Below are 14645 nucleotides of genomic sequence, written 5' to 3'. Positions count from 1 at the left end.
GATATGAAAATATTTAAAAATCGTTATTCAAAATTAAGCTAAAGTCGCAATTAAAAATATTAACTACAAAAAAATGAAAATTAAATTGAATATATGTCATTTTAGACAAAAAAAGTTACTGTCTAAAAATAAAAATTTGCTGAATGTTTCTATTAGATCAAATACAAAAATTTTACAGTTTTCTTCGTTACTTTAACGCAAAAAAAACATTTTTTACAATACATTGTAAAATAAACACAAACAATAAATTAATATCCTTTCTCTTGATCGTAAGACATTTAGCTGAGTATATAAGTTACAACACAAAAAATAATAGAATTTGAAAATAATAGTATTTATTTTCACAAATCAATCATAAACACAAAATATCAAATGCAACGGGGTAAAAATATAGCGAAAATAGCAATCAAAAATTCAACAACTGTTTGTCGTACCCTCGTAATCAAAAAAGGATTGCTTCTCGCCGGCCAGAGCATCGCTGGAAGCGAGGATCTGCTATGCTATGCGGACGATTCAAGGTCTCTTGCCGCGTAAAAATATGGGTCAGTCAGAGCTACAGCTGATCGCAAGGATTACGATCAAATAAACGCAAATAAAATGTATCGAATACTGAAAAATAAATAGGAAATCTGTTAGAAAAGCTAATTAAGAGTTAGACAAAAGATAGCCGGCACGTTGCGCGCCATTTTTGTAACGTGAAATGAAAATAAAAGCCTAAACGGTGGGCGGCATTTATGTAACATGCCCCAAAAAGAGGGTGTTATTTGCATAACATGAAAAGGGAATTGAAATTTGACAAGATGTTGATATGTCATATAAGGGGATGTTACACAACAAAATTCAAGGCCACGGTCGCTCAGTCTCAGAGATTTAAGGGAGGGTTTATTAAGGGGTGGATTCTTAAGGGGTGTTATTCTATGACCTTTGTAACCGTTACAATAACAATATGTACAGATTTGTATTTAAATTTCAAACCGAAGCGAATAATTTCTGATTTTGAAATAGCAATTCAAAATGCAGCCAAGTTAGTGTGGCCCGACATTATTATTTTTTGTTGCAAATTTCATTTAACACAAAATTGGTACCGAAAAATTCAAAATTTAGGTTTTTTCTCGGAATATAAAAATCAAACTGTTATTGGAAAATATTTAAAATTGTTTTTCGGCATTCCTTATTTAAATCCAAATGATGTTGGTGATTTTTTTCTGATGAAATTTTTAATATTATGCCAGAAGATGACAGAGTTTTGCAATTTTGAGATTACCTAGTTGATAATTATTTAACGGAAGATTCAACATTTCCACCTTACATGTGGGCTTCAAATTCATCATCTCTTATATTTACTACAAACGCATGTGAATCATTTCACTGGAAATTTAACGAATGTTTTTATAAATCACATCCTGACATATTTAAATTTACAGACATTTTGTTAAATTTTCAAGCACAAGTATATGTGAAAATTAGAACTGCACATAGATTCGAAAAAAACTTGATAATACGGCAAAAAGAAAAGTTGATTTTATTGAAAATGGGCTAAATGAATATTACGTTAATCAAAACATTACTAAATTAGACTTCATTAAGTCAGTTTGCAATTATTATGCAGCTAACTTTTAAAATTTAAAATATAGTGTTCACTCTTACGCTCTTACTTATTTTAATCACTAATCAGACATTAGAATTAAGCATTTTTATTGTTTAACTGTAGTTTTTGTAATTGTATATAAGTTAATGTAGATTTATAAATAAACTTTATTTGATTATATTGTTACAGTTTCATTATTTAATCATTTAAAATTTTCGCTCATGCTTTGGGAATTGGGTTCCTTTTTGAATACAATAAAATAAAATAAAAACTATATATGTTCACAAAAATATTATCTAAGTACCTAGGTAGCGTGGGACAGTTCGTAGTCGCTTTTAATACTACTATAAAACTGAACCCATTAAAATCTGGATAGCGTGGGGGAGTTCGTAGTCGCCCCATTTAACAGTCTTCATGTATAGGAATATCTACCTGTTTGGCAACCCACGTGATGGGGAGTCATGCTGTGCCCAAATGCCTAATTCTTTATAAATGTTATCCATTTCATGGAATTTTAAGCAAATATGCTAATAGGGCCTATTTTACCATTAGGCCCATGAGGCCCCTGTCTCGGGCCCGCATTTTAATGGGGCCCGAAAACATCACTAAAAGAAATTTTGTATTGAAAAAACAAAATAAATTTTCAAAATTATTTCATTTTACGAACAGGAAATGATAACAAATTAGGTTAGAGTGATATTCATAAACCATAAGTCCATAAACCATTCTTAAACCATAAACATCATAAAACTGCAATAAGAGTAGGTATAATAGATTGCCTTGTCGGCACCAATAACAATAAACGAAATTTATACACCACTCCGAAGGAATAACAAGAGGTAGGATTAAAAAGAGCTATCGTCACGTATTGTCATATTTATTTAAAATGCACTTTTAAAAATTTTAATATTTAGTTTGATGTTTAATGCCGTTTTATGCAAAGATAAGGTATTGCTTGCTTGTATGTATTAGTTTTCAGTCCTGTGCTTTTTAAGTTAGTTCAACTAATATATTTATTAGATCATTAGTCGTTTTATTAAATTACTTTAAACACTTATTTTCTTTATCTAAGTAATCGTTTCGTTATTATTTAAGTGACACTGAAAAACGAAAAAAGCAAAAATTAAGAGAACAGAAACGGCAGGGACAAAAAGCATATTATCTTATTTTACACCTCAAAACAGTGCGCAAAAAGGAAGTTCGTCCTCCCATTATGTTATTCTTCTTCTTGTTCTATGGCCCTACAACCCAAATTGAGCCTTGGCCTCCTTTATTTTTTGCCTCTACACTTTTTTATCTGTGGCTGCTCTGATCCATACACGGACTTCTAAAAATGCTTGTGCATCGCTGGTTACTGTGTCTTCCCAGCACTTTCTAAGCTTTCCAACCTGTCTCTTTCGCTGCATCCTAGCGTTCATTGCTTTTTTGGTAGCCTATCCTCTCCCATTCTTATCACATGTCCAGCCCATTGCAATCTTTGAATTCTAATGAAGTCTAACAGGGGTGTTTCCTTATAAAGTTGATAAAGCTTGTTGTTGTATCGAATTGTGAAGATTCTGTTTTCCCTCGCAGGTCCCAGTATTCTCCTCAGTACTTTCCTTTCGAATGTGTCGAGCTTGTTTTTGGATGTTTCTTTCAGGATCCATACTTCACCGCCTTAGCATGCTATTAGTCGAATTAAGGTTTTATAGATTCTCATCCTTGTATTTCGGTAGACACTTCTAGACCGAAATATATTGGAGAGGACTAAATAAGCTCTGTTTGCCTGCGGTATTATTTTTCGTATTTCTGCATCTTCTGATCTGTTGGCATATACATATTTCTACTCCCAGGTATGTAAACTTTCCAACCGTTTCAATGTCATCTTCAGATATAATGTGTGGGACTATATTTTTGTCTTTTTCTGTGTTAATTTCCAGACCTGGCCTTTTCGTTTGCTTTTTTAACTCTGCGTATGTTTCCTGTGCTCCTGTTCATGTTCTACTCATAATATTAATATCATCGGCATAAGAGACCAGTTAAACGGTTGTGTTGGTCAGGAGGTTTCCTCGTCCAGTTTGTATTTGCCTAACCGCATACTCCAGTGCCAGGTTAAACAATGTTGGGGCCAGCCCATCTCCTTGCTTCAATCCCTGCGAAACTTTGAAAAAGTGTGTCCGGTGGTTTTGTACTCGTACACATACCTGAGTTTCATACATTGTGGCTTTAATGAGTCTATTTAGCTTGTGTGGTATTGCCAATTCAGCCAATATATGAACAGCTTATTTCAGAAAGGGACCTAAGTCAGTCTTTTGGTATTTTTTGTTAAGAATGGATTCATTCACTATGATGGTAGACGTATAGTTTATTGTAGAAAGGAACCAGGTTAAATATATTATAATAATAGACAAATCGTATGGCGAACTTTTCGTTTACTACAGAAAAGCAGTTTATATCCAGACATATACATATCTCGAAAGTTAGTTAACATGACTCGAGTCCCTTTCTGAAATAAGCTGTTCATATAGTATAGTCCAGCGTTTCCCAAACTTATTTTTCCGTGGCCCGGTTATTTCTGTGCTTATCTTTCGTGGCCCACTAATTTTTTGCATAGCCTGGTGTGTGTACAAGAAAACATAATTAAATATTTATTACAGTTTTATATATTTTAATAAAGAATCATTTGCTCAAACACTCAAAACACAAATGTAATATAACAAAATAATAATCAAATATTAATCACAATGGTTTGATGATAATGGTTTGTGATATTAATGAGAAGTAGATGTTAATTTTATCCTCAGCTCCGGTTCGACTTCCAAATGGTTCCAATATTTATTTTTAAGGAAAAGCACTGTTAAAAACCCTATCTGACACTTATAGGTCGTAACAAAAGGAATTAGTAATGTTATCGCTTTTTCTGCTAAAACTGGGTACCTACTCCTGGCGGCAAAGCAGCCAAAAATCTATTAATGGTATTTTTTCTAATATGTCTTTGAGTGCTTTATCACACGATAGTTCAATTACTGACTCAACATACGTCCATTCGACTTGTCCGTAGAATAGAGTCTGATGTGATAATAGAACAAAAATTAGGTAAATAGTTTAAATAAATCAGCAATGCAGGCTCTATCTAACTGTGTTTTTAAAATTTTTCTATTCCATTTGGATTGCAAGATATAAAATCGAATAACGTCCCATGTCTTGTTCACTACGAAGTAAAAGGAACTTAGTGAACATAAGACGTCGTGCTGAGGAATAGAGGTAAGCGCGCGCTCCGTCTGATTCTCATTTCAGACGTTTTTGCTTGGAGAGTGGTTGTGTTTAACTGAGTTCTAGTCCACAATAATTCTTTAATGTTATAGAAGTGAATATAAACTGATAATAGTGAATAATAATATCTATCATTGTGTAAAATGTCACGATCACGTAGAATACTTAAATATGCTAATCGAAAACATAGTTTTGCCCGAGTCTTGTGCCCAAACTTTAAATATTTCGCCGATTACTAAAAGAACAAATATGACTGATATTAAGTGTTTGTACTAAATAATCTATTGAAAGCCAAACATTAACATTTAAATAAAAAAAAACAGAAAGAGGATAATTATAATAGTGTTTTTCAAAAATTAGTTTTTTGTTGAACTATATCCACATAGGACGTTATTCGATATAGTTGTGATAATAATCTTTGCATGCATTAAAATACTAAAAATTCTGTTCCGTAGTTGTTGTTGTTTGTTTGGGTTTATATGACTGCGGACACTAAATCCATTCGCCAATTTTACTATTTTTTATTTTATTAGTCATTTTTTCGTATCTTATCCTAAAACTAATACTAATATAATAAACAATTTTACTAATAAATAATTATTTTTGTATTTTTTTTTTAATAATTTTTTATATATATATATTTTTATTAATTTTTTTCCAAATGATGTTCTCAGAGTTCCACAGCAAAAACTGCAACATTCTTCTTTAGCCCTCTACTTCATTCGAAAGCTATTTTACTATGGACTGTCCAAGTTCGTCATTCATTTTTATCTACATATTTTTTTATATTTTTTTAATTATTATATTTTTTTTTTCTATTTTTTTTATATATCTTTTTTTATATTTTAACTAAAACGTTATTATTTGCTTTTTACAAGATTAACGTTCTATGCAAAATGTTGAAGCATATCAAAAGATAGAACATTTTTCTATAGATTGTGATAAAATATTAAATGATTCATATTTACATAGGACATTTTTCACTGAAAGTTCTAAGTAAATTATTAGTTCTATGTAACATCCGGACTTTTTTACTCGGAGATGAAATAAGTTAAGACGTTTTTCGCTTCAAAATATTCCAAATTTAAAGAAAATGCTTGCTTATTAAATATTGGATAGATAAATAAATGTAATTAACTGCTACCACACTGACCAAATTATAATTTTATGATTATTTCATAGGTATGATGTTTTTTCTTTTTAGTTACAGAAGATATACAAGAATATGAGGAATTATTACCTGTAACTCCTGGTGCGGAAGAAAATGATTCAGAACTATAGGGAATAGTTGAAAATGTCTTAAGGGAAGAGAATATTGTGGAATATAATGCTCTGGAAGATGAAAGTAATCCTTTGACTCCCGTTGCTCTTGAGGCTTCCCAGAGTTTTAGACATTCTCTGACGATAGAAATCGACGAATTGGAATGTTCTAACATTACACTTACTTCCACTTGTACAGACCGTGGCCGTAGTTTAACACCAATGTCATCACCTCTTAATTTTCATGCCGTTTGTGACGACGGCATGAAAATTACGTCGTTTTGTGCAGATCACGAAAAACAATATTATGTTCTTCACGCAACACCTAAAACAACTAAAAAACGACCGAGGCGACAGAAATAGTGGTCTGATGTTAAAAGAAAGTGTCTGAAAAACTTGGGACAGAAGTATATGAGTAAAGGTGGACTACCTAAGGACGAAAAAACATTAGGACTACCATGCAAATACCGCTACAAATGTTTTGATAATATTTCTTATCAACAGAGGGTAGATTGCTTCTCAAAATTTTGGCAACTACGTGATAGAGCAAAGCAATGGCACTTTATCGTTAAGTTCTCTCAAAAACTTGATAAGAAAATGTGCCTTAACCAAGCTACTCCAAACAACCGCAAATATACATACTTATAAATACTTCCTACCTCTGATCACTGACTCAAACGTATCACATTGCGACACGGTTCCAGTATGCCAAACAATGTTTGTCAACACACTTGCAGTGAGTACAATAATTTTGAACACTGCATCTAAAAAGTTCGACGGAACTTCTTCTATAGAAGAGAATAAACGAGGCCGCCACGACAATCATAAAACGGTTCTAACTGATGCTATGGTGCAAAGTGTATGCGATCAGGTGAAATCGTTCGTTCCCGTTGAATCGCACTACATACGTAAGAACAGCAAAAAAACTGTACCTAAATGGAGATTTAAGTATTGCTAAGATGCACAAACTTTATCTGGAATGGTTTGATGGTGTAAAATATACATGTAAAGCTTCAAAAGGGCAACAATATCGTGATATTGTTAATTCACATTTCAATTTATCATTTCACATACCAAAAAAAGACCAGTGCGATGAATGCCATATTTTCCATCAAAAGAAAGTTCCAACAGAAGAAGAGAAGAATAAATTTGACAAGCACCAAGATAATAAAAAGGTTGCCAGGCATTTAAAAAGCCAAGATAAAGAAGAAGCGATAGAGTCAGAAGGGAAAATTTTAACAGCTGTATTCGATTTCGAGAAGGTGCTGACTTGCCCACATGGAAATGTCAGTATCTATTGCAATAAACGGAAGCTGTCTTGTTTAAATTTTACTGTTTTCGATATGGGAAAGAAAAAGTCCACATGCTACATGTGGGATTCCGTTTTTGGTCAGACAATTGCGCTGGCCAAAATCGCAATAGAATTGTCTTTTTATTGTACGTTTACGCTGCAAAAAAATTCAATATTTCCATTACACATCGTTTTTTGGAAAAAGAGCACACTCAAAATGAAGGTGATAGTGTTCACTCTGTAATTGAGCGTGCCTCTGAAACAAAAATGATATATACACTCCGGATGAATGGCGTCTGTTAGTGAAATGGTCAAAAATTGAAGGAGAACCCTACGAAGTTCGAAATGTGAAACAGGAAATTTTTTTTTATTTCAAATCCCATATCAATGATAAAATTTGGCTTAAAAATATCAAAGGCGTCAAGATAGTGTAGAATACTATAAAAGAGGTTCATGCAAACTGTAATGATCCGAATAAATTATTTAATAAGTATTAATTGACACAAAGCGATTACGATACTTTGGTTCTTCGCGGTAACACAAGAAATTCGTTACAGACCGACCTGAAGACTTTGTATTCTGAGCCTATCAAAATATCCATTGATAAATATAAAGATTTGATTGGTATGTGTCAATCTGGTGTTATTCCAAGAGATTATTATACTTTTTTTAATTCATTGCCACATCACAATATTAATGATATTAACAAATCTGCAGATTCAGATTGATTTTCTTATCATTAATTTAGTAGTTAAGTAAATGCTGTTGTTTTATTTTTTATATGTTTAGTTTTGTTTACGTGAGGGTTTACTAATTAAGGGTTTACCTAATTAAGGACAATTTTGAATAATAATTATTATGAATAATAATAATAATTGGGAAAAATACTAAAATTTTGGTTTTAATGGAATTCAATTAACTTAAGTAACTTAATTCGGTAAAATAGTGAATACGTATTATCTAGTCCGTATAAATCAAGAAATCATCTACAGAAAATTTGTCAAATTATAGGACATATACTCACATATGACCAAAACGAAATACGTAATTCCGGACAAAAATGTACTAAATACATATAAGACGAAGTATTCTTTTAAAGTTTCCGTAAAATAATGTTGTATATTCACTAATGACATTCGTGATTCCGCCTTAAAACGTCGCATGTTAAGATCAGACCCACTATTATACGAAATAATAAACATAAAAAATATGTGTAATAGGTAATAGAAATGAACCCATCTGCGTAAAAACATATCCGAAATTCAGTACTTTAAGTTTATGAGTTTAGGATATAAATACGTTTTATGTCTTTAAAACGCTCTGCTGAGAACTATGCATCTTGCAGATAAGACTTTTTTCTACGGATGAGTCGCATTGTAAATGGATACCTTATTCACACTTTGTTGCTGTGGATGGGGGAAAGTATTCCTTCAGATTTGCCTCTTGCAGGACCTCCAGTCCTAGCAGATGTTTCTTGAAAGCCGCTGAAATTTCATCCGACAATGAATTTACGATATTATTTTTTTTTAGTTCTGTTAGCTTTGCAAAAGCTTTGTAATTTCCTGCTTCCGCGCGACGTGTCTACAAATTAAGTTTTTTGTTGCAGCTTCCACCTTCTCTTGTACTTTAAATACAGTTACATTGCTACCTTGTAATGTCATATTTAAATTGTTCAAGAAGTCAAAAATATCACAAAGGTAGGCTGCCTTGATTAACCAATTGACATCATGAAAACTGTCTTTAAATTGAAATATTGCATTCCTAGCCGTTGGTGGATGTGCTTCTAAGAATATTGAAATTTCTTCCTTCAATTCAATAGGTCTTTCTAAAACATTCCCTTTTGATAGTCAACGCACTTCGTAGTGCAAATTAAGATCTTCATGTTCACTTCCCATTTCTCTGCACAAAGCAGAGAATACTTTGTGAGTTCAGTGGGCGAGATTTTATGAAGTTTAAAAAATTTACACTCTTCTTCATAGATTCGGTTAATAAAATCAGTGGCATTTTTTTGACAGTCAATACCTCTCTGTGGATGCTAAATGCACCCAAATACATTCTGGTGCTAAGGCTTTGATCCCCGGAAAAAGTACAGTATGAGTGCCTGCCATTGTTCGTGATCCATAGCTACTAAGTCCCACACATTTATTCTATTCAATTCCATTATCACTAATGTAACTCTAGCAATTAGATTAAATATTTCTTCAGCTGTTGTTCTTGTTGACAAAGATTTACAAAATAGAAATTCTTCGTGAATAGTATTTTCAAAATCGTCTCTTACAAAACATATTAGATTAGCATTATCTGATGTGTCTGTACTTTCATCGAGTTGCAAGGAAAAATAGTTATAGTCCTTTAAGTAACATATAATAGTTTCTTCAATATTATCTGCCATCTCCACAATCCTACGCTTTAATGTGTTATTTGATAGAGCCAGCGAATTCACTTCTTGCTTTTCCTGCTTTTCATCACATATTATCCGAGATGCTGCTATTTTCATTGCTAGAACTATTAATTTCTTGTCAATTGTGTGTAGATAACCTGTTTCAGCAATTAATTTTGATATTTCATAAGAAGCCAGTACAAGGTTTTCAGATTGAGCGTTCTGAGAAAATTCAAAAACATATTCTTTATGGTAGCTATTAATTCTCTCTTTTTATTTATAAAAAAAACGTATTCGTCAAAGCCAGGCGACCCGGCATTTTGCTTTCGTGGCCCGGTACCGGGTCGCGACCCACTATTTGGGAAACGCTGGTATAGTCTGTTCCTTTTAACTAAGTCGTATGCCTGTTTGAAGTCTACAAACATGTTGTGAACATGAATGCCGTGTCCCATGATTTGCTCAAGACCTGCTTGACTGTAAATATTTGATCCATTGTCGATCTTCCCCGTCTGCAGCCCGTCTGATACTCTCCAATTAATATTTTCTACTTGTGGTTGGAGCCGCTGGTTTATAATATACTTACGTGAGGACTTTATAATAATAGGTAAGTACCTAGGTAAGTACCTATAGAGATATTCCACGGTAGTTTTTGCACTTTAAACAATTCAACAATGTTAAAAATATAAATTGTGTTTATTGTTAATAAAAATTTAAATTTCTGGTGCAACTATATTTCTATTAAATAATTAATACATTTAAAAATTTATTATTATTACTATTAAATTTTTGTTAGGGGTCCGAAAATTATGTAGTGCCTCGGGCCTGATTTGAAGTAAAATAGGCTCTGTATGCTAATATAACAGATTTTAATACCATTTAAAGGGTTGATACCCTGGTAATATATGATCCTGATCCTATACAAATTGTATTTGTCAAAAAGGAAATAAATTATTATTATTATTGTATTTCTGTGGTGGTTCAACTTGTGATCAACCATCCTGTGAGGCAGCATCCTTGTCGTAACCCTTTTGTTACTGAAAATTCTTCTGATAAGGTTTTGTTTAGTTTGACTTTTTATGTTGCTACATTGTATGATTGTTTGACTGCGACGATGATTGTGCTATTTAACAAAGATAATCCAAGAGACTGTCACAAATTTCTCACCGAAAATCGTGTCATACGCTTTTGTGATATCCACAAACAAAATATGTATTTCCTGGCTTCCTGCAACTGTATTTTATGTTATGTTAGGGTAAATATGTGGGTCTAGGCAAGATATTTTAGCTCTAAATTCTGCTTGCTGTTCAATTTCAGGAGTTTCGTATGCTTTCTCAATAATTTTTTTAAGATTTTAGCAAACAGCCTGCTAAAGGTAGTAGTTACCGAGATACACCTGTAGCTTCCGTATATATCTTTTGGATCTCTTTTATGAATTGGAGTAATCCATGCTTCTTTCCAACTCTTCGGAATTTCTTCCTCATTTAAGTATCTTTTGAATAGCACATATAAAACAGTTTTAACGATTCAATAAGATTTTATCTTACCTTAAATCCAGCTCCAGCTGTTTCCTCGTTGCTTCTGAACAAAATTTTCATTCTTTCTCCCTTGGATTGTAACGATGTTGGAGTGTCTCTGCCACATTTTCGTCCTAAAGAGGTCCAGTGGTCCAAATCCCAACTCCAAATCTAAGAAAACAAATAATGTAAGTATTAAATACACAAATTCTAATAGTATACCTACCTCGACGTAGTCCTTTGTACAATTTGTACTTTGTTCTATAAAGAATCTTTCAACGAAATTCAATTTGATGTGATATCCAGGTTCCGACTCAATAATCCACAAGCATTCTGCTTTATGTGGATAGTCGCCAACGCCATAATTTGGTGTCCTAATTGTACGTTTTAGATCATGAAAAACGCCTCCACAACCTGAAAGTATTTATATTCTATTAGTAAAATTAAAAAAAAAACAAAGAAATAAACCAATTTTGCAAAAAAGAACCCTAACTACTAAAGAACTTATGCAAAATAGTACCAATTACCAGAACCATCTTAAATCTAACATAAAATCAATGGAACAATTAAAAGAAAATGACATAAATGACTTGGAAGAAACGATAAAAACTAATATTATCACTGCGATAAAAAATCCCATACGATACCGAGACTGAAAAATAATAAATTAAAGACAGAAGCTGCATGGATTGAAATTCAGTAGAATATAATAAGGAACTTAATAAGGCATTTTGATTAAAAAACTAAATTTCTATGGAATTCGAGGTATTTCTTTGAATTGGTTCCAATCTTACTTGAATAATAGGAAACAACTAGTTAGAGCAAATGATACTGACTCTAGTCTCAGAAACATTGTATGTGGAGTACCACAAGTTTCAGTATTGGGTCCTCTACTGTTCTTCATCTTTATAAATGACAATAATGGGAATGGGACAATAAATCGATGGAAAATTTTTTCTTTTTGCTGATGATACCAGTATCACTTGGAGCAACTCAACTATTGCATCTCTTCATGCAACTATAACTTCTGATTTGCTTACGATAAAAACCTGGTCTGACTAATTTACTCTCTTTTAACGTGGATAAGACAGTAGCATTATCCTATAAAAGTGCTCTTCAACCTCTGCTTGTTAATAACAGCCAGATCTCTACCGTTGATTCTGTAAAATTTCTTGGTATTTTTTTTTAGACAGCAACCTCAAATTAATGGTCCCTTCATATCGATTTGTTAAGTAAGAAACTCGCCTCAGCCTGCTATGCTATAAGATCTGTTTCGAAAGAACTCAGTTTAGCATCTTCTCCCTCTCTGGGACTGTAATTTTTTCCTCGACGCCGGTGAGAGGGCCGAGTAAGTGGTCTTGGTCCCTGAAATTGTGAGGGGAGCACGACCAGTGAAACCAAACACGGTCCCAGCGTCCAGCGACTGTGCACCGGGTGGTCGCCGGACACCGCCGCTGGACGCTAAAAGGTGCCGCAACTGGGGCGAGCAGTTGCGGCACCTTCGCCTTCAGCACTTATACATTTCCTTCCAACTTCCTTGCGGCTACCCTTACCCATAAATTTAATCTCGCCCACCCCCAAGAGTTTCTGGCCGGGGCCCGGTGGAGGGACCCCACGCACTGGGCAGGGGGTCCTCCGTCGGGCTCCGATCACAAACCTCTTTTCGAGGACATTCTCGACATACCCATCGTGAGTAGCCGCCATGTCTTACCCCACCTAAGCACCTTTCCCACCGCAAATCCTTTCCAAATCCCGCGCTACAGGGGAGGCAGCAGTAACGCGGAAATTCCAAGTAGCCTGTGAATACAGACTGCTACTGCGTCCGGAGGCAACCGTGATAAAAAGCCTAGAGGAGTAAACCTCAATAAAATAATCCCCATTATCACGGTGGAAGGCATCGTGCCAAAGGTATGAAAGATGTGAGGGTTAGAGCATCACAAACGATCCCTTCGGGATACCTGGCGACCTCCCGAAGTAACTTAGCCTTAGCGCGGCAAGGGCGCACGGCCCCGCTGGACTGTTGTTCGGCCCGACTCGTGGGAATTAGAATGGAAGTAAAAAATAATGACAATACAGTTGCGGTGGAAGGAGAATTTTTCTCAATTTTCTCCCGATCTATGAGGACCGACAGAACCCCTGAAAAGGCGGCAAGAAAGAGCAAGAGTGAGGCGGAAAAAATAAGTAAGAGTGAGGGGGCTAATAGTTCTTCTGAAGTGCCGGAGGTCCACACGGACCTAGAACAGAAAGGGACGCCGGTAACTACCAGCAAAAGAAAGAGAGAGGCGGGCATAGGGCCAGGACAAACCCCAGAACGACTAGAGAGTGTCAAAAAGATGAGAACAGAGTTGCAAAAGCTAAAGGAGACGATCACTGAGGTGCTGAGGTTGACTAAGGTCAATCCCAACACCAAAGTTGAAATCAAGACTGAGGTGGCGGGCTTAGATTGGCAGCTCACCAGGCTGGAGCGGTCTTTTAAGGAAATGGAAGGAGAGGTAGCAGAGATGTGTGGAAACAAAAAAAAGAAATCTAAGGAGTCTTCCGTCTGTACAACAAGCGAGGGAACACAGACGTTTGCATCGATGGCTCCAACGAGTATCGATATTGGAATTCAGACCAACCTGGAGGAAGAGTTTTCGGAGGAACAACGAGTGGCAAGGATTGAGAAGAGTATGAACGAGGGAGCGAATGCGAGTGCGGAAGATATAATGGCGGTGATTAGCGAGGATTGGCCGGAGGCTTTGTTCAGGAGGACGATCCGGAAAGAAGGAAGTCCCTTTTCATCTGGGAGCGACGTGGCCGTGGCCATAACGAGTGACGCTGGAGATGCGAGGGTGATTGAGAAGCTCAAGGAGCTTTATCCAGAGCTGCCAAGCTCCCCTGTTTCCGGTAACGAGACCGCAGGCGTGGGGACGGTATATGTAAGGGTCCAGCACGACAACGAGGAGGGTGAGCGAGTGTCTACTGAAAGGCGCGCGCACAAACTCATCCTCGGCAAGGGTGAGGAACCGGACGCTGTCAAGTTCCTGTCAGCGATGAGATTGTTGACGGAAAAAATGGAGAAGGATGAAAGGAGCAGTGTAAATGTGTGGGCCCCGACAGCCTTGGGGATGGAGGTAGCCCGCAAGCTGTCGGAGTTGGCAGTGAGAGGCAGGAGCTTGACGGTGACCCTGTTCGGAGAGAAAGAGAGTGAGAGAAGACCCGCTGTCAAAAACGGGGTAGTTGTGCTAAGCAAGGCCAAGGATAAATCCTTTGCTGATATGGTGCGAGGGCTTCGCACGGGACTGGGAGAGAGGAAAGATGTAGTGGTAAAGCGAATGAGGAAAACAAAAAATGAGGGCATGGTTTTGGAATTGGACGGTG

General features: G+C 35.4%; 1 protein-coding gene across 1 annotated transcript in view; it reads right to left on the bottom strand.

Moving 5' to 3' along the window:
- LOC126878468 (cubilin-like) overlaps positions 1–14645 on the bottom strand; it is a 447168-nt gene that overhangs the window by 62453 nt on the left and 370070 nt on the right. The window contains exons 46-47 of the mRNA XM_050641213.1: positions 11512–11699; positions 11316–11456 (exon numbers count right to left, since the gene is read on the bottom strand). Of these exons, the coding sequence (XP_050497170.1) occupies positions 11316–11456; positions 11512–11699 (329 nt within the window). The remainder of the gene's footprint in view (positions 1–11315; positions 11457–11511; positions 11700–14645) is intronic.

Source organism: Diabrotica virgifera, chromosome 10 (genome assembly GCF_917563875.1).
Source record: "Diabrotica virgifera virgifera chromosome 10, PGI_DIABVI_V3a".
Classification (NCBI taxonomy): Eukaryota; Metazoa; Arthropoda; class Insecta; order Coleoptera; family Chrysomelidae; genus Diabrotica; species Diabrotica virgifera.
Note: the sequence above shows the minus strand (reverse complement) of the source record. Positions and strands in the feature narration are given on the sequence as shown.